The sequence below is a fragment of the Mastigoproctus giganteus genome, chromosome 3 (assembly GCF_048544385.1).
Source record: "Mastigoproctus giganteus isolate SK-2022 chromosome 3, ASM4854438v1, whole genome shotgun sequence".
In the NCBI taxonomy this organism is placed as follows: domain Eukaryota; kingdom Metazoa; phylum Arthropoda; class Arachnida; order Uropygi; family Thelyphonidae; genus Mastigoproctus; species Mastigoproctus giganteus.
In genome coordinates this window covers 229,051,525-229,075,551 of record NC_143577.1, presented here as the reverse complement: position 1 = coordinate 229,075,551, position 24,027 = coordinate 229,051,525, and the positions used below count along the sequence as shown (strand labels likewise).

The 24,027-nt window shown below is 35.4% G+C and overlaps 1 protein-coding gene across 1 annotated transcript in view; it reads left to right on the top strand.

Moving 5' to 3' along the window:
* The first annotated feature begins 5,268 nt into the window (after positions 1-5,268).
* The window catches only part of Gdi (GDP dissociation inhibitor), a 143,500-nt gene continuing 124,741 nt past the window's right edge, over positions 5,269-24,027 (top strand). The window contains exon 1 of the mRNA XM_090369680.1: positions 5,269-5,442. Coding sequence (XP_090225806.1) covers positions 5,398-5,442 — 45 coding nt within the window. The 5' untranslated portion in view covers positions 5,269-5,397. The remainder of the gene's footprint in view (positions 5,443-24,027) is intronic.

Here is a 24,027-nt window from a genome sequence, read left to right as displayed (position 1 = left end):
TATAAATCATGAATTAATAGGATTGGCTAACGCGCCTGAAATGTAACGTACTGCGTACATTAAAGAACTTGTTTAAAATTCAAACAACCATAAGTCTTTGACTCGTCCAATCGTGCACATATGTATATGACTTTTTTTTCTTCTTATTTTGGATTATAAGAAAGAATTATAGATTATTTTGCACATACGTTTGAGTTAATATTATATAAGCAACATCACACAACAAAACAGGAAACAAAAAACAAAATTATATTGAAACAGTATTAGTAGTGGCATATTATGCAAGAAAGCAAGCTTATAAAGCACCAGCCAAATAAAAAGAAAAACCACTGCCCTTTTCACCTATCCATTGCCTGCAATAATTTGTCTAGTTCTTCCTTGAGTTTGTTTAAACTATCAACTTCCACAACACCAGATGGAAGTTTGTTTCAGCAATCCACCACTCGCTGGCTAAAAGCAAACTTCTGCTCAACTATTAGGAAACAGTACTTCCTCAATTTGAATTTTTGCACACTCATGTGCGTAGTGTGAGAAAGAGGAAGAATTCCTTCAACGTTGAGCTTGCTCAAACTATTCAAATCACATCACCCCACAAGTGGCTAGTTTCCAGACTCTGAAAATGTGCAGAACTTAAGCATTTCTTGATAAGAGTAGCCCTTTGTTCCCCCTCACCAATCTCGTTGCCCTTCTCTGTACTCGTTCTTGAAGCTGTACCGTCTAAAAGTGAGGCCTCCAGACTGTATGCAGTACTCGTAGTGTGGCCTGACCACTTCCTTATACAAAGGTATAACCACCTCCTTATCCCTGCAAAAAAAATTGCTGTACGTCATTGATAAAACCCCATGAGCTGTCCTGATAGTCTCTGTACTGCTCACAGTGCTTCATATCTGACTGGCTCACATCTGGTGAGTATGGGCTTGACACACCCAAGGTCATGAGCTGGATATCGTCATTCTTCTCTCTCTCTCTCTCTCTCTCTCTCTCTCTCTCTCTCTCTCTCTCTCTCTCTCTCTCTCTCTCGATGAAATTAGAGTTTGCTTAGCATTGCATGCAGTTGTGTGCAATGCCAATTTAATAACACGTTTAGTGACACAAGTGTTAGGTGCTGTAAAACCAGATGAAACTGCAATTTCAAGAAAAACCTTAATACTGTACTGCAAATGAAGTACTTTATTTTTTAAGATCTCTTATGTAAGCTATAATAACACATTGACTGCACTTCGGGAGTACCGGTGTTGAAAATACTTAAACCGAGGACTTTTTACTCAAAATGAATTTCTGCAAACAATGAAGAAATTTGACAAAAAAAAAAAAAAAAAATACTTTGCAACTGTGAGCGGTAGATGCCACCCAATTGAGAAACTATTATTGAAGAAATAGCTTTGATGTAGCGGATGGTGTCACACGAAATGCACACGTTCTACTATTGTCAGAAGGTGTTGTGAAAAGTAGATATTCCATATGCAATGCATTGCATGCAGTTGCTAGGTGATTAGATGCTTTGAGTATTTTTGCAATTGCTTTCTTCCAAAACCGATCTGCTGTATCAGTTAAAATTACTTGACCCTCAATAACAGTGAAGTGGTTTTTGATTAGGATGAAGGTGTATGATAGTATATGAAGGTATGATAGTATATGAAGATAGTGTATGAAGGTATATGAAGGTGTATGATATGACCCTCAATAATAGTGAAGTGGTTTTTGATTAGGATGAAGGTGTATGCAGCCTTGGTGCTTCTTATAGCAGGGACCTAAGTGATTTTGTAATAACAGAGAGCAAAGTGGAGGAGAAATTGTCGAAGTTAAATTTAAAAAAGGCACTTGGGGGGGAGTGGAATCTATCCACTTATATTGAAGAAGGCAGCGAGGGAAGTTATCAAACCCTTAGCCATAATTATGAAAGAATCCTTAGATTCAGGTGAGGTTCCCATTGGCTGGAGGTGTGCAAATATCTCCTCAATTCACAAAGGGCATTCAAAGGGTGACACAAATAATTATAGACCTGTTAGTTTAACTTCTGTTGCGGGAAAATAATGGAGCCACTGGTTAAAGAGCTGATACAGGATCACCTAGACAAGGCAGCAGTAATAGTTCAGACACAGCATGGGTTTGTTAAGGGGAAGTCTTGTCTGTCTAATTTGATTGGATACTACGATGTGGTCACAAAGGAACTGGATGCAAAAAATAATTTTGATATCATATACTTGGATTTCAGGAAATATTTTGATACTGTTGCACATGGAAGAGTTCTGTACAATTGGAGTGGTATAGCATTAAGGGCGAGTTGCTGCAATGGATAAAGGAGTGGTTGAGAAGGAGACGGCAGAGAGTGATAATAAATGAACACTGCTCTACATGGACTAATCTTATTAGTTGAGTCTCCCAGGTTTCAGAGCTGGGCCCATTGTTGTTTTATGTATTTATCGATGAAGGTATATCATGCTTAATTTCCAAGTTTGCAGAGTTGTTAATAACAGTATGCTACTTCAACAGGATCTAGAAAAGTTAGGTAGATGGGCTGAGAAGTGGCAACTGAAGTTTAACATTGACAAATGAAAGTACTGCATATGGGTAGCAGTAACTCCAGAGTAACATACTAACTGGGTGGTCTTACACTCAGGGTAGTGGAGAATGAAAGAGACCTGGGGGCAACTGTACAGTCAGATATCTCTGACAGTGCAGACAGGTTGACAGAGCAGGTCATGGAGTTTTGGCAATGATATATAGGAATTTTTCTAGCAGAGACAAGGAGGTGATTATTCCCTTTTATTATGCAATGGTCAAGCCACACCTTGAGTATTGCATACAGATCTGGCGGCCTTATTTTAGGAAGGATGTAGAGTTGCTTGAGCATGTACAGGAAAGGGCAAAAAGATTGGTGAGGGGATCAAAGGGGTGCTTTTACCAAGAAAGGCAGTCTGCGCGGGTAGCACAGTGGTATCGTCACCGTCCTCCCCACACCGGGTGGAAAAGGCCTGGGTTCGAATCCCGTCGATGACGCGAGGAACTTTAATGGGCTTTTTTCACTCCGTCGCTGAGTTAGTTGGTCTCAGGCGTAGATAGCAAGGTTTTTCTCCCCCAGTAACTGGGGTTTTTTCGTCCAGCAAAACAGGCAAATCAACCATAGAACATACGCAATTTACAGACACAAATACGGGTTAATGTATTTAATTACGGGCAACCCTAAAATAATAATTAAAATTAATTACCAAGAAAGGCTTAAGTTTGCAAATTGCAGCACCTGGACACTTGCGGGGTTAATCTGATTGAGGTGTATAAAGGCTTGAATGGTTTGAGCCAGCTCAACGCTGATGAGATACTTCCACTTGCTGAGATTAAGAACCTGAGGGGGCATAGATTCAAATTGAGGAAAGACAGTTGTAGAATAGATGTGCAGAAGTTTGCCTTTACCCGGCGGGTAGTTGATCGCTGTAACAGACTTTCATCTGTTGTTGTGGAAGTTGCTAGATTAGATAATTTGAAGGCTGAACTAGATAAACATTCGGAGTAATCCGTTGGGTGAAATGAGGTGGTTTTTTTTTTATAGGCTTGCTTTCTTGCATCATATTCCTCAACTATGCTAATGCTAATAGACTGAGGATATTTATTTCGGTCCGTAGCATTCTTCTGTGAGGTCGTTTTTAACGTATTGTCTCGCAATATGTACTATTACTAGTAAACTATTATTTTACAACTTTTCATGTTATTTCTTATTGCACATTAATTAATTGCATTAATGAAGAATGCATTTTTTTCCATTTTTTTATTAATGCTTAGAGGGCTCTGCAGGTTCACAGCAGAAATTGCATATATGCATCGTTCTGTCCTTACTTTATTACGAATAAATATAGTGCAGGCCACGTCACGAGATAAAAATGGTGGCAATAGTGTTTCTTTAAAGGATCTTCTGGGCCGAGGAATATTTAGGCAATACGATTTCGACAGTTACAATTTACGATTAAAAAAGAATGGTCATTTCTACATCTGCTAAAGAAAATAAAATGTTAATATACGAAGTACTGTTTTTTATAGAAAGGGAAAAATTTCATTTCAGTTAACGACGTTACCAATAGGTAAACGTAAAGTTTCACTGTCTGGATATTTCCACTATATACTGTATTTGCTGAAATTAATGGAAATTAATTTCACCAAAATATATTTTAAATTATGGGCTATAATATTGTATCTTAAGAAAATACGAGCTATCTTTTTATGAATAAATTTCTGTTATTTTGTTGGAATTAACGTAAGTTCTGAATATGTATACCCTAAATAAAGATTTAGAAATTAAAGGTGTCTAGTTAGCTCAGATTCATATTATTTCATTTTGCCTTAATTAATTCTAAGTTTATAATGTAAGCGGTAATCGAAGTTTATAATGTATGGTGACAGTAAAAGCCTATTAGTGACTGTTAATTGAAATAATTTTTTTTTCATTTAATTTCATTAAAGAAAAGTAATTCATATATTAGCATTTTGTTTTCTTTGGCAGATCCGGAACAGTGCATTCTTTTATAATTGTAAACGTCGAAATCGTATTGTCATTCCTTAGCCCAGACGAGCCTTTGAGGTAACTCCTACTGTTACCGCCATCTTGATTTTGTACCGCAGCGTGTACTGTAGTAGTCTATGGTAAATACTGACGAGACATTCATGCAAAGATCCAGTTCTAACATAGACTGCAGGAAACAGTCGTTTTGGCGTCACGTAAATCGATATAATGTTTAACAGGGATATGAACCAATTCGAGCATTTACACCCATAATTATGATTTTCTTTTCTTTTTTCATTTAAATATACTTTAAATTAGAGTTTCATGTAAAAAAGCTATTTCTACATTAATAGCAAATATATTTATAAAGGAAAAGCACAGACGTTTTCATTTTTTTTTAAATATTTTCTTCTAGACTTTAACCAATAGTCATTTTTAATTAATGCGAAAATAAAAATTTATTAAATTCATCGTACTTTAGTTTCTTCTACCGTGACAGTGGTTTCTCACGATAGTACTGCCGCCTAGGAGGAATTACCAGTTGCAACTTTAATTGAATTATATAATTTTTTTATATACTCAACATAAGTTAATTCAAATCAATTGTAAAACAAGCTTATTGCTCGCATACGGTTTCATTACCAATAGCTTATCTTACCCCAAAAAATTCAATTATATTTTTAATAAACATATGGGACTATTTGTTAAGGAGCAATAATATCAAGGAGTTTCATTATTGAAGGACCTTAGTGATGGTGTGCTGTGGCACTAGCAGTCATCCTGCCGCGGGCGGTGTGGTTGATTGGCTTCGTGGATTTTTGTGTAGCCGCATTATTAGTACTGTATATAAGAATTAAGTAAAATTTGCTTGCTATTATTTAGTTTATTTCATTATTTTATAAACTATGGATGAAGAATACGATGCCGTGGTTTTGGGCACAGGCCTGAAGGTATAGTGGGATTTTAGGAGTCATCATTATTTTAGGCCGCTAGAATTATATTTGGAGGTTCCTTTTGATATGTCCTAAGCCTATTTAGGCTTAAATGGAAATAGAAATATTGTGAATTTATTGAAACTTTAAACTTTAATGCGAATTTTTATTTCCCAAGTACCTAATTTTAGATTTCGTTAATTACCGGTCTGTTCCATACAGTCAGGGTAAACCTGAATAAAATAAAGAAGGGTGTAACCTCTCGCAGTCATATGTTGTCAATCCGCTTGTCATCCATCTCTGAGAGGGGGAGAAAAAAAAAAAAAAAAAAAAAGGAACCCTAACTCGTAGTTTAAAATTATCAAATATTTTATTGTATTCTTAATGTTTTCGTGAAAAGTGTTATGCTTACATTTTTGTAATAAATGCTCTAAATTAAAAAAAAAAAAAAAAAAAAAACATTTAGCAAAGAAAATGGCATTTTATTTCGGAGAGGAGGGAGGGTAAAAAGCTCGCACTTACCGTGCAAGCTTAATTGTTGATATTTTAGATGTTTGTTATAATTTATGCAGCTTGTGTCTAAAACTGCCAATTTAAAGGTAGTTTATGCATATTAATATATTTTTAGAAATGGGGTTCCTCCCCCTTATATGGTTTCTAAATTGCATCATTTAAGCAAGTATTAATAGCAAAAATAACTTTTCAGTGTATATAATTTAAGAGAAACTTTAACGCCGATCCAAATCAGAGTGGAGAAAGATCTGCAGCATCACTGAAACCTAAGTTAAACTTTCTTGTGTGTGATGTATATGATAGATTTCTTTTAGCCATTAAAATTTTCTTATTGCTAAATACTGCTGTTTCCAGTAATATTCAGCAGGCTACCAAGGAACTCTATCACTTGTGCAGCATGTGACATGCATTGGTTTTCTTTATTTTATTTATTTTTTCTGAATTTAGAAGTGAAATCTTATCCTCCCTACATATCAGTTTTCTCTAAATGATATTTTTGTTTTTGTTGTGATTTTCTGTGGATTATGAAAAGTTAATTGTTTAGTTTGCTTATAATAGAAGTCATTTAGTTTGGGGGTAGAAGCATCTGTTTCCTTTTACAACTGATATATCCACCTACCCATTCTGAAGAGGCGATAGATGATGGACGGATAAAGGCAGTTTCCTTGTACCTGTGGTACTTTAATTTGTCCCATTATATAGGCTGTATTTTTTTGAAGGTTGCATTTGCAGGATGAATAGCAAGATAGCTGAGTGAAAAAAAAAAAAAAAAAAAAACCCATATCATATGAAGCCAAGAAATTAAATGATGGAATGAAAAATTATTCCTAATTATTTAAAAGAATTTTAAATTAAACACCATAAAAAGGCATAACAAAGCTGAATCATAGATTCTGTGCAAGAAGCTGTTCTATTTAGTGGAAAGAATAAATGACTGTTAGCTTTATTCTCAAGAATCACTGCAGTTAAAGGAAGACTGTGTACAGTGGTAGGGGTAATGCATCTCTCCACCCATTATCACCAGATTTCCCAAAATGGAATTTTACTAATCTTTAAAGCCTTTTTCTTGTACACTTCACATTTGTTCTTACAAGAAGTGCAACTTATCCAGATAGACCAGTGGGTGTTGAAATGTCTTTTCATTGCTGATGAAAACTTTTGTTCAAGCAGGACATTTATTTATGAAGAGGCTGAATAATTTGCTCAAGTTCTTAATTTATGAAGGATTTAATGCTGTAGTGAGTGGCTAGTAAATTTCCAAGAAAACTAATTTTTTTTTTTTTTTTGAAACATTTGTGGAGAAAGTTCAAAGGTTAATAATGAGGTGTAGGTATTTATTAAATGGCACAAAAATTTATCTTATTCTTTAAAAGGTTGAGGTCCTAACAGCTAAATGCAAATAGGACAAGTTTGTTTTATAAGTGTTTGCCACTATGAAAAAAGTGACTGATTTGCAAATCTTGTAATGCCATTGAACATAGTAAAGAAGCTTTAACATTCCCTATTGCCACATAAAATGTGACTGGAACAGAGAAACTGCTCTATCCAGTGAATGGATAGAGAATTGGAACCTACTCTCAGTATTTTCGAGGGATATGTTCCCGGGGTTATTGGAGTGGAGATATCCTTTAAATGAATGTTGTGAACGTTTAATGAAATTTGTTTAAAAATAAAATTCAAATAAAAGACAATCTTCACTTGCATCCTCTAATATAATTAGATTCCCTGCTGATGTTCAAGCCAACGATCCTTCATTCAGTATGGAACTTCAGCTCTTTTCATTGTTGGTGATTTATCATTGGTGAATTTTAGTTAATACATAAGGATACCAAACAAAAAAAAAATTATACATTTGATATTTAGGGCAATGTATCCTCCCTCTATGCTTGTATGCTTATAGCATTGAAATTAGAGTACAAGGTTAACTCCTTTATTTACAGATATACCAGCTGTGACTGAAGAAGCATGTGGGGGCCAGATTTTGTGCACAAAAATTGGAGTGATGCATTTTGCAGGTTTAAAGGACATCCCAGAAATAATTGAATTAGCTGGTGTTTCAGAAAGAACAGTAGTAAGAGTTTTTTTAATGAATGATGTGGGCCGAAATCAGCAGCAGAAGTATGGTCAAGCTCTGTTAAGTGATCGTGGTTAGTGATGAATGTCTTGTCTAGTAAACAAAAAAAAAAAAATTTCAAACAAGACAAGAACTGCTGTAAACAGTTAGCCAAGCACTTCCTTACCAGCTGCTTTCTAAAAGAACACTGCAAAGAGAATTGCAATATATGGATTTCTGGAGTGGGGGGGGCTACTCCAGATATCCACATTTTGCAGATCTCTTTGCCATATTCTCTCAGAAAGGCATGAAAACCATAGTGTTGATGATTGTAAAGTTGTATTGTGTTCTGTACTCTAACAATACCAGGCAATGAGTTTACAAGAGAAACAGTGGTATTTCATCCAGTGTGTGCACTCTGGATGAAATACGGTGATTATGTACAGGATGGCCATAAAGTATCCCTACTCAGAGTTCTCTGTAGCTTTAAGTAATAAGCAGGATGCCACCAAAATTAGTAAGTAAACTATTCAAGGCATGGGGAGAAGGATCCCGTGAAAAAAAAAAAAAAAAGTTCAGAAATCTGCCGACAGGGGATAATATGGTGCTGTAAAAGAGGAAAGACATGACAAAGTACCAACAAATAAATAACTAAGACAAACCTTAATGAAATTACAAATTTATTTGTGCCCTTTGCAAAAAAACAGAAAGAAAGTGAACTAAACTGCAAGAGGAAATGGTTTCACAGCTCCAAACTCACTCACAGTTTACTCCCAATGGTTGATGATGTTGTTGATGGTGGAGTTTGTTTTCGACGTGATTACCATTGTTCTGGACCAGAAATTGCATTCAATGCATAGTGTGCTTTGCTGTGGAATGCAACATCTCTGGAGTAATGATCTGCACATGTTGCATTACGTTGTCCTTTAAGACAGCCAGATTAGGGACACTTCCTCGATAGACAGTGGCCTTGAGGTAACCCCACAGCCAAAAATCACATGGTCAGGTGAGTGTGGTGGCCGTGCAATGGGAAACAAATGACTAATGACTCTTTCTGCAGTAAAGTGGTGCAGAGAAGCTGCTGTACTGGTTGTGCGCTATGAAGAGGAGCCCCATCTTGCATAAAAATTGTCTCATCCAGGCATCCTCTTTGCTGCAGTTGAGGAATAATGAAACTGCTCAGCATGTGATGATATCTTTGTGCTGTAACGGAACAGGTGGCTGCTCCTGCTGGGTGCAATTCCTCGAAAAAGTATGGCCCTAGGATGAAATTTGAAGTCACACCACACCAGACGGTGATTTTCGGCGAGTGCAATGGGATTTGCTGAAGCCCATATTCTGAAGTTTTGAGTGTTGGCAGTCCCATCGAGATAAAAATGGGCCTCATCTCCCCAAAGAATGTTCCATGGCCAGGCATTGTCCACTTCCATCCTGCCAAAAATGTTAGAGCAAATGCCATTCATTGTTCAAGATCATCTCTTTGTAGCTGCTGCTGGCGACTGATCTTGTATGGATAATAGTGGATTAGTTTCTGAATAATTTTCCGCACAGCGGAATATGGGACATCCAGTTGCCGTGCTACTCCCCGTGCAATGCTACTAGTTCCAGCAGCTGTATCCATGGATCGGTCGACGATAGCCGTTGCGACTTCCTCTGCTAACTGAGGTGAAACAGGCTTCCTTCCTCTTCTAGGCTTAACAACAAAGGACCCAGTTTCCTCAAATTTGTTAATCATCCTAACTGCTGCAGCTGATAAAGGACCTTGACAAGTTCTTACAGCGTCTAAATTCACGCAGAGTGGCTGCTGCATTGCATCCTTAATGTAGAAGAACTTCGAAATTAAAGCGCAATCGGGCAGAGAGAGAGACGCATTGTTAACAGTAAACTTACAGAATATGCTTGCGATATTCGCGTTGTGCCTTTATAGCTCTCTACTGCTGTGAAAATTAAATTAACTCAGATTTATACAAATTTTCTGCTCTTTTAGGTGTCTTATTTTTTAGTTTGGATTTAAAATTTTACTGCAATTCAGTTTCTGGTTTTTTACTTTTTTTTTTGCAAAGAGCACAAATAAAAATTTGTAATTTCATTAATGTTTGTCATAGTTATTTATTTGTTGGTACTTTGTCCTATCTTTCCTCTTGTACGGTGCCATATTATTCTCATATCGGCAGATTTTGGAACTATTTTTTTTTCACGGGATCCTTCTCCCCATGCCTTGATTAGTTTACTTACTAATTTTGGTGGCATTCCGCTTATTACTTAGAGCTACAGATAACTCTGAATAGGAATACTTTAATTATGGCCACCCTGTATATATATAAATTTATTTTTAAGTTAAATTTTGAGTGCTGGAACATCTACTCTGCTATGAAAATACGTTTCTTTCTATTTGGTTAAACTTCGGTAAGAGACTCTTACTCGTGGATCTTTGTGACAGAAAATTGTCCAGATGTAGCTCTGCCCACTGCTTTGTGCTGAATGGCTGCTAATCACCACAATTTTGAGTTAGGGTGAATTCTGTTCTGCAAGCGAGTAGAGCCAGCAGGAATACGATAGAAAGACCAGTAAACCTAACCTTTGTTTGTAGTAGGAGTTGTCATTTCCACTAGTGAAAAAAAAGGTCACATCAGATTATGCCATTAAATTTGGAACAGATTAAAGCGAAAAAAATGCATACTAAACATTAAGAATTAGCAGCCAATCAGTGTGAAGCAGGGTGTGGAGTGACATTCTGGCCACCATTTGCCATTGCAAAGATCTGTGGGTAAGAATAGGGTTAAACTTCAGTAAGTCTCTTACTGAAGTTTAACCCTATTTCAACACAGCAGTGTTTTAAGTGGATAGATGGTAATTCCTGTGTATTTGATTTCCTTATTTGTATGCTTTGAAGTAAAACAACTTATTGGTCAGTGTTATTTTTACAGTTTTGTTTATGTTGCAACTTATTTTTAAGAGATGTGGTAAATTTTGTTAAGCCATATTTTTGGGAATTCATTGCTTTCTTTTCTCTCATGTTAAAAGTATTTTATTTTGCATAATTTTTTAGCTTAGCATCAGGTATTTTTTTCCAAAAAATAGCTAATTATACTTGGAAAACTAATGCCTGTTATAATTGGTGTCACTTTGTTCTGATTAAGATCATAGAAGATTAGTAGTTTGATTAGTGGCATATAATAATCTTAACTATGTGGTATGACATTTTTCACTTCTTTCTATGGCCTATATGTAACTTCATGTCTTATACAGTCATGCATATGAAATGAATCTTGTGGATCTTTTTCTGTAGTTGGCCCTGTTGACTTAAGTTGCTGTTACCAGAATTGGCTGTTATTAGTGGAATTTCTTCTTAGAGAAAGTGCATATCTTTATCGTAATATATAAGGAAATATAATGTGTGCACTGCATGTTACAATAGCCTGTCATGGTACTTTGGCCACGGATTAGCAATAAAATATTGGAGGGATAAAGATTTTCAGGGGAGGGAGGGAGAGATGATGAACAATCAGGCCATCCAGTATCCTTGAAAACTGATGAAAATGTGGACTGGTTAAGGACACTGATTAGAAGTGATCATCATTTAAGCATTAGAATAGTTGCATCAGAACTCAGTATGGACAAAGAAAAACAGTTAGACAATTTTAACTGAAAATTTAGGCATGAGAAAAGTGTGCGCCAACATGGTGTTAAGGCTAAGCTGGACAGGCATTTGGAACGAATGGAGGGGTGAAATGGGAGCGTTTTTTTTTTTTTTTTTTTTTTTTTTTTTTTGGCCGATGCTGCATAAGCTTGCTTTCTTGCATCATATGCCTCTACTAATGCTAAAAAAAAAAAGAAAAAAAAAAGTCGAATGAAGATGGAAGAATGAGAAGACTCCAAGTTTGTGAAGATCCTAGAGTTCTGTTTTGAAAAAAAATTGAAGATTGCTTTCTGAGTGCTGTTATTACTTGAGGAAAGTTGGCTGTTCAGTACAACTAAGAACAATAAAATATTGGAATGTGTTAACTATTTAAAAAAATGCATGCTAAAAAAACTGCATTAAATAAAATTAGAAATTAAAATACAGTAAAATTAATATATGATAGATAGAGGTTACAATATAAAGTGTAGCTCTTAAATAACAAGAATGCATTCACAGCCATAGCATACCAAGTGGCACCTGTGAAACAAAGGCACAGTAGTTGTCCATGAATCATTCCCTTGTTATCTCTCAAGTTATGTTCTAACATGCTCATTTGCTTTGCAGTGAGACAGGCTTTTATTATCTGGTATTTTTTGCAATTTGTTGGAAAAATGGTTTGAAAAATGCCTTGAATGGTTTGATCATTCTCAATGCTGCTGGGATTCTTCCTCTTTCTCAGAATAATCGCCCGAGAGGACATAAATTCAAATTGGGGAAAGACAGTTGTGGGATAGATGTGTGGATGTTCGTTTGCCTTTAGCCAGCGGATGGTTGATTGCTGGAACAAACTTCCATCTGTTGTAGAAGTTGATAGCTTAAATAGATTCAAGGCAGAACTAGACAAACATTTGGAGCAAGTGGATGGGTGAAATGAGAAGGGTTTTTTTATTTATGTTTTTTTGGTTAATGCTATATAAGCTTGCTTTCTTTTCATCATGTGCCTTTGCTAATGCTAAAATAAGACAAAATATTCAAACAAATCAACCTCAAATTATTAACAATATTAAAGAAAACACCAACTGAAAGTTGAGTTGTCAAGAACTCACGTGTTTGAAGAATGGCATAAAAGATTTTAGGGGGGGGGGGAAGAGAGAGAGAGAGAGAGAGAGGAAGAAGATGAACAACCAGGGCCATCCAGTATTTGTGAAAACTGATGAAAATGTGGACTGAGTAAGGACACTGATTAGAAGTGATCATCATTTAAGCATTAGAATGGTTGCATCATAACTCAAAATGGACAAAGAAACAATTAGACCAATTTTAACTGAAAATTTAGGCATGAGAAGTGTATGCCAAGATGGTGCCAAAAATGTTGAATGAAGGACAAAGAATGAGAAGACTCCAAGTTTGTGAAGATCCTAGAATTTTGTTTTGGGAAGAAAAAAAAAAAAAAAAAAATTGAAGATCTAGAATTTGAGTACTGTTATTACTTGTCATGAAAGCTGGCTGTTCCAGTACAATTGAGGAACTAAAAGACAGTCAATGCAAGGGAAGACAAAACAATCCCCCAGACCAAAAAAAAAGCAAGAATGTCAAAAGCAAAAACTGTGCTTCTTGTTTTCTTTGATATTGAAGGAATTATTATGGCTGAGTATGTCCCAGCAAAGCAGACTGTCAATCAAACATACTACAGATCTGACAAGGATGGATGAAAAAGTTTGAAGAAAGAGACCTGAATTGTGGAAAGATGATTGGCTGCCCCATCAGTACTCCAGCACACAACTTGTTCTCTGTTCACTATTTTCTGTCCAAAAAGCATCCTTGTGTGTTAACATACTCCAGACCTTGCCCTTTGTGACTTTTTTTTCTCTTCTCTAAATTGTTACGTATACTTAAGGGAACCCATTTTCAGTCCATTGAAGATATTCAGAAAAAATGACTGAAGTATTAAAAGGGCTTACAGGTTACTTCCAGAAATGTTTCTGTTCTTGGAAGAAACATGAAACAGTGTAACAGTGTGTTTACAAGCCCAAGGACATTATTTTTAAAGGGATAACTTGTAAGATATTTAATTCTATTTATTTTATTGCAAAGTCTCATTATTTAATAGCCACACCTTGTACAACTGTCAAAGTAGACATGTCTGGATATTTACAGGAGGGCACTGAATTAAAGAAGTGAGAATTTTATCAGGCTTAGAAAAATAAATAGTTATAAGGACAGATATCTGGTCAGTTTAAGATTTTCATAATTCATAGAAATTGATATTTGGTCTCAGATTAGTTTGATTCATAAATTTTTTTTTAAAACATGACATGTTTTAAAAAATGTAAATGTTCTTAGCATTACCATGAGAAGTTTTATTAGGCATGTTAAAAGACTAAGTAACTTCACTTATACTCTTATATGTCAGAATTGATTAAATAGTGCAAAAATATAAAATAAAAATATGCTGTTTGAAAGGAAAACAGTTATACATGCTATAAAATAGTCATAAAAAACTTTACTTATGTACTGTAAACCTTGTTAATGTTGAAATAAGCACTTTCTAGCAATAAGTGGTTGGGCTTTTGCAGGCCAACCACTTTAAAATAGTTGACCTGCACCTGTTTTAAAGTTGCACTCTTGTAGTGTAAGAAATGTTGGGCCTTACCATACCTGTCATTAGGGCTCAGAAAATATGGTTGCTGTGGTGACTGTGAAATCTGGCTTGGCTACTGTTTTGCAGGTTATGTCTCAGTTGAATTGCTAATTCATTGCTGCGGTATTTAACTTGCAAGAATTGGCAGAGGTGTGGTATGATGATTTTAGTACATTGTTAAACTATTGGCCCTATTATTTTATGGTGTGAACTGGTTTAACCTTTTCTCTAGTGAGTTTTCAGATATACATAAGCCACCTGGAGGGGGTGGTGCTGTTTTCAAGGAATATGGAAGTTTGGAAAAATGTGTACATAGATGTTCTTAAATATAATTTTTTTTACAATTTTGGTTTTATAGCTGAACAATCGAGTGAGATTGTGAAATAATCAATATATTAAAAAGGGGAAAAAAAATTAAAAACCATAAAAATTAAAAGCTTGCCTTTTTAACTTTTTTACGTAGTGACATCTTTATTTATATATGTATTATTTGATTCAATTTCAGCTTGTTTAAACCAATAATGTCTTGGATCTTGTTGAAAAGTTTTAGCCTCTTGTGCTGATTTTTGAAACTATTGTAAATATAAGAATTGTTACTATTATTCTAAATGCAGTTAGTAGATGGTAGCATGTCCCTGTAGAGTTGCAAAACAATCTGCACACATATAGATATGATACAAAATTAACAGTTTTTCATGAACTTTTTGTTGTTTATAGCGTTGCTGAATGCAAATATTTGATATAATAGGCATCCTGTTATGCAAGTTATTCATGCCTATAAAACAAGGGTTGCAACGGCTTGGCACACCCAGGGTCCTGAGCTTGGATATCATCATTCTTCTCTTTCTTGGTGATTCCCTTCTACTTTTGACACACTCTCTCTCTCAGGCTAACTCGGGGGATTTTTTTTTTTTTTTTTGGCTGGTGCAGCATAAGCCTCAGGCTTCCTTGCACCATATGGCTCATAATAATAAATAATAACCACATCATTCCTGTTTTTTTTTTTTTTTTTTTGTCTTGCTTAGTGGGATAGCCATATCTAAAGTACTTAGGATTGCAAGTCATCATTGTTTAAATGATTCTTTGAGATGGGGGCCATTGGATGACTTGAAGCCAGGCAGAGATGGCACGTTGGCTTAACGCAGTGGTTTTCAACCGGGGTGCCCAGCACACTAAGGTGCTGCAACAACCATCTTGGGGTGCCGTGTAATTTGGGTTTAAGTTACTTAAAGTTATTATTATTTTGAAATTTATATATTTATTTCATTATAAAAGGGTACAATGTAAAGGGTACAGTACAATATCCATTGTACCGTATTTTTTAATTTTGTGGTGATCTATAATTGATCTTTTAGTACCTCCTATATAAAGAATAAAATTATTATATAGGTATATATTAAAAGGTCGAAAACCACTGTGTTAGGTATTTCTTTTGGCCTAGGGGTGCCCTAAAAAAATTACTGGGACACTAAGGGTGCCGTAAACCGAGAAAGGTTGGGAACTTCTGGCTTAATGTGTCACGCAGTGTCGTTTCGGCACTGTGGAAACAGTTTTGGGAGGTAGGAACCATTACAAGAACTGGTTAAAGTCGCCCGAGGGCTGTGTCACCCAGAAGAGACAGCTGTCTAGCTCTAACAGCAAGATGGAACTCTACGATGTCCTGTTATCAACTGTCTCTTGTCGGTTGCTGCGGCCACAGGTGAAAACATTTTCAACTGGACTGTGTTAAGAAGGCTCAATTGAAGTGGACTCTATGCAAGGAGGCCAGTTGTTTGTGTCCCATTAACCCCCAAACCAGTCAGAGCTTGTTGAAACTGGTGCTGTGAACATGACTTGGAGCCCTGACAAATGGGGTATGGTTCTGTTCTCTGATGAGTCCCATTTTAGCCTACAAATAGATTCTATACTTTATTTCATCTGCAGACAATGAGGAATGCGGTACCATCTCCCCAGCATCAGAGAAAGGCACAATTACAGTGGAGGCAGTATTCTCCTCTGTGGTGGAATAATGATCAACGGCTGCATCCCTCTTCATGTTTTTGGTAGGGATACTGTAACTAACTGTTCAGAGGTACCAAGGACAGATCCTTGAACCCTATGTGTGACTTTTTGGGAGTGCAGATGGCCCAGATATCTTTTCATGCCCGGCAGTGCCACTGCACTAGAGCTCAAGTGGTGGAGGAATATCTTGAATATCTTGATTGGACTGAGCCAGTACAATCACCAAACTTAAATCTGATTGAACATATATGGGATACTCTTGGGCATTGCATTGTACGGTGACAGCCAACTCCTCGGTCACTTGGTGAGCTAACTTTTGCACTGGTGGAAGAATGGGATTTGTTGTCACAGAAACATATAGCACCCTTATATCGAGCATGGTTCACTGCTGTCAGGCCTGTTTAGCCATTGGAGGGGATCATTTGCTGTACTTAGGTATTGTGACCATATTTTTGAGCATCTTTTATCGATTTCTGTAATGTGACCTTTTTGGTAATTCTATAAATGTCCTTATACCTGTCTGAAGTTTCTTACTGTCTTCTTATTTCATCGTTATTCTGTAAATTTAAATTTTGTTGTAAGCTGCACAAGTTACACCATGTTTTCTATGTGTTCTGTTAATTTTGTCAAGCAGTGTTACTTCTCTACTTCTTACCTATATACTGGGTGTTTCTTAATGTGTGGCTGTAATGTGAAGACCAGAAATCAAAGTGAGAAGTTTTTGTGAACATGTATGATTCTGAATGGTTACAGAGCTATCGTTGTTTGAATTTTAAAAAATGCCTATGGGGTTTCGATAGTAAAAAAATTAGTATTACTATTAGTAATGGCCATATAGTGCAAGGAAGTCTAAGGCTCATGCTGCACCAGCCAAAAAAAAAAGTAAAGTAATAATAAAATTAAATAAAATGAATAATTAATAAAATAAAAGGAAATAGACAACCTATGAATTTCCCTCCTCCCGTAGGTAACTATCCAGCTGACCTTTGAATTTCCCAACTGTCAGCCCCAACCACACATGTAACTTATTCCAGTAATCCTGCTATCCAGTTAAGTATTTTCCCTGTGATTCCAATGTGTTCCAGCTTATAAAGTAACTGCTCATGTGGGACTGAGTCAAATGTTTTTTTGCTGAAATCTAAATAAACAATGTCGAAATTATTCCCTAAGTCCAGCTCATGAGTGACTCTCAAAATAGCTAACCAGATTTGTTAAACATGATGTTCCCTTTACAAAATCATGCTGTGCATCTTCAGAATTCCATTTCTATCTAAATGATCCTGAATTGCACCCTTGATTATTGCCTCCGTGATTTTCCACACTACTGAAGTTAGACTGACTGGTCGGTAATTTCCTACTACACTCTTAGAACTGCCTTTATGTATTGGCAATACATTGACAATTTTCCAATCCAACAGAATCTCTCCTGAGTCCAATGATGTTCTCATAATTAGCCTTAATGGTTCAATGCACTCACTTGCTGCCTCCCTTATAGGGTATATGCCATCAACCACAGGAGCCTTACTTGCCTTTAGGCTCTAAAGTTTTTTTTTCATTAAATAATCATGTGAAATTTCAATATTATTAATTGTGGGTCTGATCTGATTTGCCAGCCTGATCTTTTCTGTGGCACTATTACAGATCAATTTGTAGCTGTTATAGGCTTCAGTACTTTTTGATGTGAAAACATCTTTGGCTGCACCTACTACATTTTCGGACTGAAACAAAACCAATTGGTAACAAAATTTTCTTACAGAAATGACATCTCTTCCTAAATGGTGCTAATTATGCTAACTCAGTCACTAACGTTGATTCGGTACAGTAAGTAGCAGGCATGAGAATAAAACATTACATGGTTCATATTAAGAGATGGAAATGAAGTCACTTTCTTAATGATGCTAACTCAGTCACTAATCTTGATTTGGTAGAGTAAGTAGCGGGTAGTAATATGCAAAAATAAAAGCTTTCCCAGCTTAACCCTGGCTGGCCCAACCCGATGTGAGCCCCTAATTTGTTTTTCAAATTCATTACCCATACCAGACCCCACCTGAACTGATTTTTATCCTTGCTAATATACTGTAGTATATGATTAGATGCTCAAAAGATGTTTTCACATAAAGCATCTTTCATGCATACATGGTATACACATGCCTTTTTCATGCCATCTTTTTCTGCTGAAGTGATCTCGCAACTTTGTTATTCATCCAACTTGGAATCGTCCTCATGGAGTATTTTTTTAATGGTATATATGCATTCAAGGCTTCTAGGATTAATGTTAGTTATGTGTATGTCATCCGAGCAGGAGTAAGCATGCCGTGAGCATTTAGTTTACCCAATCTAATGTACACAGCATTTCAGGTGCAATCAGCAACTAATAATGATTCATAATTTATAACAGGGAAAAAAAAGAAGCAAAAAGCAATGGCTTTTATATGTGAACTGAGAATATTTAATTTCGATGCATCTGCCACATTGTCCATTCATTCCTCCAACCAAGAAACCACATCCAGTGCTTCTGCTACAATATATGGTATATGGATAGTCTGTCTTATGTTTAAAAAAAATAAATTGCCAGATTTAAATTAATGTGGTTTCAGTGAAATTCAGGAAGGCTTGACAAATTCTAAAAGGGTGAAATATAAAATTTCATGAAAATACATCTATTGAAAGTAGAGTTATTACATGTGAATGGATAGACAGAAAAATAATAAACTGATAGCTTTGAATTGGTTTGATTTTAATTAAATTTGGGTTGCTTGACAAATATTTTTAAAAAGCCTAAAATATAAAATTTTGTGGAAACCCATTCACTGGAAGCAGTTATTACATTCAGATGGATAGACATATTGAAGATAGTAGGTGCATTATGGATATATGCTAATGCACCTTAAAGAATAATAATAATAAAAAAATGTGCTTGGTTATGAATAAACATTCTGCTATATATCTGCTTGTTCTCATTTATTATTTTACCATTGAAAATTCAATAGTTAATTTTTTAAAATTCACAGCTGTAGCTCCATAAGGAGCTACAGCTTGTGGAAGTTGATAGCCTTAATAAATTTAAGACTGAGCTGGACAAGTATTTGGAATGAATGGAGGGGTGAAATGAGAGATGGTTTTTTTTTGTTTTTTTTGGCTGATTCTGCATAAGTTTGCTTTCTTGCGTTATGCTTATGTTAATGCTAATAAGCATTGAGAATCAAGACACATGCTCATATAAACATTCTCATTGTTTTCAAGTCTCGAATTGATTCTGAAAGTATGGTCCTGATGTTATGGACCACATGTGTGCATTCATGCAACTGTGAGACCACACATGGAGAAAAAAAATATTTATGTGCATATTTGTGAAAGGTTTAAGAAATATGACGAAGAATAGTAGCCTCACCAATCACAAAAAGCTTTCTTTCATATTTGAATAGCATTACAATTAAAATTCTAGAATATTTTGTAATTTTTCTTATTCAACAGTGATATAGCAAACTTTATTCTTTTTAAATTGATCAGGGGTAAAAAAAAATAAATATGCAATGACTGTTTACCATTGCGATTTAATGTGCCTAGTATGAATAAACATTTTACTATTGCTTATTCATATTTATTATTTTGCCATTGAAAATTCAATAGCTATTTTTTAAAATTCAAACAGCCATAGCTCCATAAATGTTCAGAATCAAGACACGTGTTTATATAAACTTTCTCAATGTTTACAACTCCCAAATTGATTCTGAAAGTATGAGTCTGCATGTATGCAACTTTGAAACCACACATGGGGGGGGGGGGAAAGTATATATATATGTGTACATACTTATGGAAGGTTTAAGAAATGTGAAGAATCGTAGCCTAACCGGTCACACCAGTTTTCTTTCATATATGGATAGAATTAAAATTACTAGGAGAACATTTTGTAGTTTCTTATACAATGTTGATATAGCAAACTTTATCCTTTTTTAATTTTCAGGGAAAAAAATAAATATTCAAGGACTGTTCATGAAAATTTTATACTGTTCATCTTAGAACATTGTTGGTATGCAATATGACCTTAAGGGGGTGTTCATAACTCAGGCAATAACTTGATAATTTATCAACTCTTGTGTTTTTTTCGGTTTGTATTGCTTCTGTATGTTGGTAATAGTGTAATAGTTAATATATGATTTATAACTAATTCACAGTACAGATAAAAAAAAAGGTTATCAGTCAACTAACTAGGCAGTTAGTTAACTGATAACAGCTGCTTTGGGAATTTGTCATTATATGAATTTAATGCAAACTGTTATTTTTCACCTTACAGTACTAGTTTTTTTTTATTTATATATATAGTAATCGCCGGTTATAGTGTGATCATGCTTGCAAATTGATTTTTGATTCTAATAAACATGATTCTAATAAGCAAAAATCGATGAATATTATCCATAGGCTATGAAAATAAAGATATAAAGCACAATTTGCATTTTATTACCAATTAAATGATGCGTAAAAATGGAAGAATGTTATCCACAGGTTAGCAAAATAAAAATAAATTTATACTTACGTACAATGCTTAATTAATATACATATTAATTAAACAATACTTTGTAATATTATTATAATTTTAAATAGCCACTTATTTTAGATTGCTTTAAATTATCACTACAAAGTCTATTTATAGATTTTTCAATATTGTATAACAGTCTATATTCATTATCACTTGCACCAGTTTCTTCCAATGCTCTCCTCAGGATGGCTATAGCTTTATGAGTTTGCCATTTTGTAACTGGAATTTGTTTGGGTTCGTCTTCAGTCTTCATTTTCGTCATCCTTGGTGAAATTATCAGTAACAGACTGGGCAATTTCTTCTTCTCTTAAAGCTGTAGTAACTACCTGTTTACAACTGATTGTACAAACAAAAAATCCAATAAACTGAAAACTGCAAATTGTTTTTATTGTTTTATGGTTGTGACCTCTAGACATGTGACCTTCAGAAATGTGCTCTTGAAAAAATATCACAGAGGCATTCAAAATTGATTCTTATAACTGAAGATGCGATTTTAATAAAAGATGAACGTGTAGTCCATTAACCAGCGCTTACTGTATATAAGACTAAAATTAAGCCAGTAGTATGGCAAATCAGTAGAGCAAAACCCTTCAAGGTTTGTGAAGGCTTTGGGGCTACTATGAATTCTTATTACTACGAATTTGATGTGGTAAAAAGAAACTAAGGGCATGTTGGATTCTTTTTCCCATATCAGATACAAGGCACGTTAAAGCTAAAAGGGGGGGGGGGTTTCAATTTGCAACCATGTATTAAAATGGCTGCCACTTGAATGCTAAGATTTAAAACTCTGATGTTTACAGTTCGGTTGAAACAAAATGGATACCATTAAAATTATAAACAGCTACTTAAGGAACTCTTGTTTGCAAACTATTAATCAAATTCATAGTAGAGCAGGGCTGACCAGCATGGCACCTTGGTGCCCATGAACTAGCAACTATTTATTTTTATTTTTTTTTTTCAGGGTGTTTTAAGGAAGATATATAGGGTTCAAGTGTCAGAAATAATGTTTTAAGCATTTAAGTTGCCTCTATTACCCTTGCTATACTACTAAAATGGTGTTATTGAAAATAATAAAATTTAAAACTTAAATTTGCCCAACCAAATTTATTAAATAGTCAATTTGAAGTTCATTTAAGGAATTTTTAAATAAATTCCAAAGTTTAAAATTTGTGTGGAAACTTGATATGATTAATTATATGATACAAAATATAATGGAAGAAGTATGTAAGTAGTGTAACCTTGGTATACCACACCTCTTGGGAAATGGTTTCAGATATAATGCAGGTGTGCCACCCCCCCTTCTGAAAGAGGAACATAAGGGAAATGTGGTTTTTGGCAAAACAGAAATTTCGAAAAGCACACTGGCAGAAGCAAACTCTTTACCCTTACGGAGGGAAACCAGCTACTGCAGTGATTTCTGCAGTATATATTCTCAGTTGGATGATTAAGTTTTTATAAACAACAGTAGTTATCTCAGAGTAATTGCTGTAGATGTTTAGTGAGTATTAGTAAAAAAAAAATGATGCAAGGAAGCAAGTTTATATATTGGCCACCAAAAAAAAAACACTTATTTGTTCATCTAATCTTATAATTTATCTGACCTAATCCTTCCTTAAATTTATCCGTGCTACCCTACCTACAACACCAGATTGAAAATTTGTTAGAATAATCAGTTACTCTTGTGGCTGAAAGGCAAATTTTAGCATCTGTGTTCAACTATTATTTCCCCCCCCCCCCCACCAGTTTAAATTTGCCATTTTATGTGTGTTATTTGACACCCATTTAGGTCTAAACTTTTAACAATATTTCATAGTTTGTATAAAAAGGGGATAAATCACATGGATCTATTTGATATGAATGGTTTAGCTGTTGAAGATCCTGCTCAGGTTTCTGACAAGCTGAATAGATATTTGCATCTGTGTTCACAAGTGAGGAATTTTTTGGGGATTGGGATGCCAGAAGTGTATCATATTTTTACCAGGGAACTAAATGATTTTGTGATGATGGAAGAAATTAAAAGAGAAATTGAAGCCTAAATGTAAATAGGCACCTGGGGATAGTATCTATCCAGCCATGTTATAGGAGGCAGCAAAGGATGTAAGCAAACCTTTAGCCATAATTGTGAGTGTGTCATTGGATTTGGGGGTAGAAAGTTCCTATGGACTGGAGATGTGTAAATGTATCCCCAATTTGCTAAGGGAGATCGAAGGGTAAAGTGAGTAATTACAGACCAGATAGCTTGACTGCTCTGTTTCAAGGAAAATAAGGCGCCTCCGTAGCCAGGTGGGAAGGAGCAGCAGTGCATAGCACACGCTTCTTGATTAGACCGGGGTTCGAGCCCATCACCACCAAATACGGAGGATGTGGAAAGGTCATTCAGGGAATGACCACCGCATATCCCGGAGCAATATGGCCTTAGTTGCTAATGCTCCTAAAAACCAAACAAAACAATCAAGGAAAATAATGGAATAACTTGTTAAAGAAATAATGCAGGACCATCTGGACAAGAATACAGCAGTTATACTGCAGTTACAGTATGGATTTGTTAAGGGATGATCTTGTCTGACCATTCTGATGATTGAATTACTATGTTGTAGTAGCAAAGGATGCAAAAAATTATTTGCATATTCTTAGATTTCATAGAAGCTTTCAACATTTCAACACGACTGCTGTACAGATTTGAGCAGTATGGTGGTATTAGGGGCAAGTTATGCATATGGATAAAGGGGTGGTTATCAGTGGGCACTAATGTTATTAGTGGTAGTTCCTCAGGGTATAGTGCTGAGCTCATTGTTCTGTATTTATTAATGATATTGATGAAGGCCCATTCAGGCTTGTCTAATTATGCAGATATTACAAAGGTTGGCAGGGTTGTTAATGACAATAATTGGAATATGTACCAGATCTAGAAAAATTGTCAGATGGGCTGTAAAGTGGCAATTGAAATTTAACATTGACAAATGCAATGTACTGCATATGGGTAGTAATAATTCCAGAATAACATACCCTATGTGGTACCACACTTGGATAGTGGAAAATGAAAAAGACATGAGATAATTGTGACACGCTGCTAGGACAGATCATGGGGTTTTGTCAGTGATATACAGAAATGCCAATAGAGATCAAGGAGGTGATTATCCTTTTTTATAAGGCAGTGCTTAGGGCCACATCTTGAGTACTGCATATGGGTCTGGAAGCTTTATTTGCAGCAGGATGTGAATTTGTTGGAATGGGTG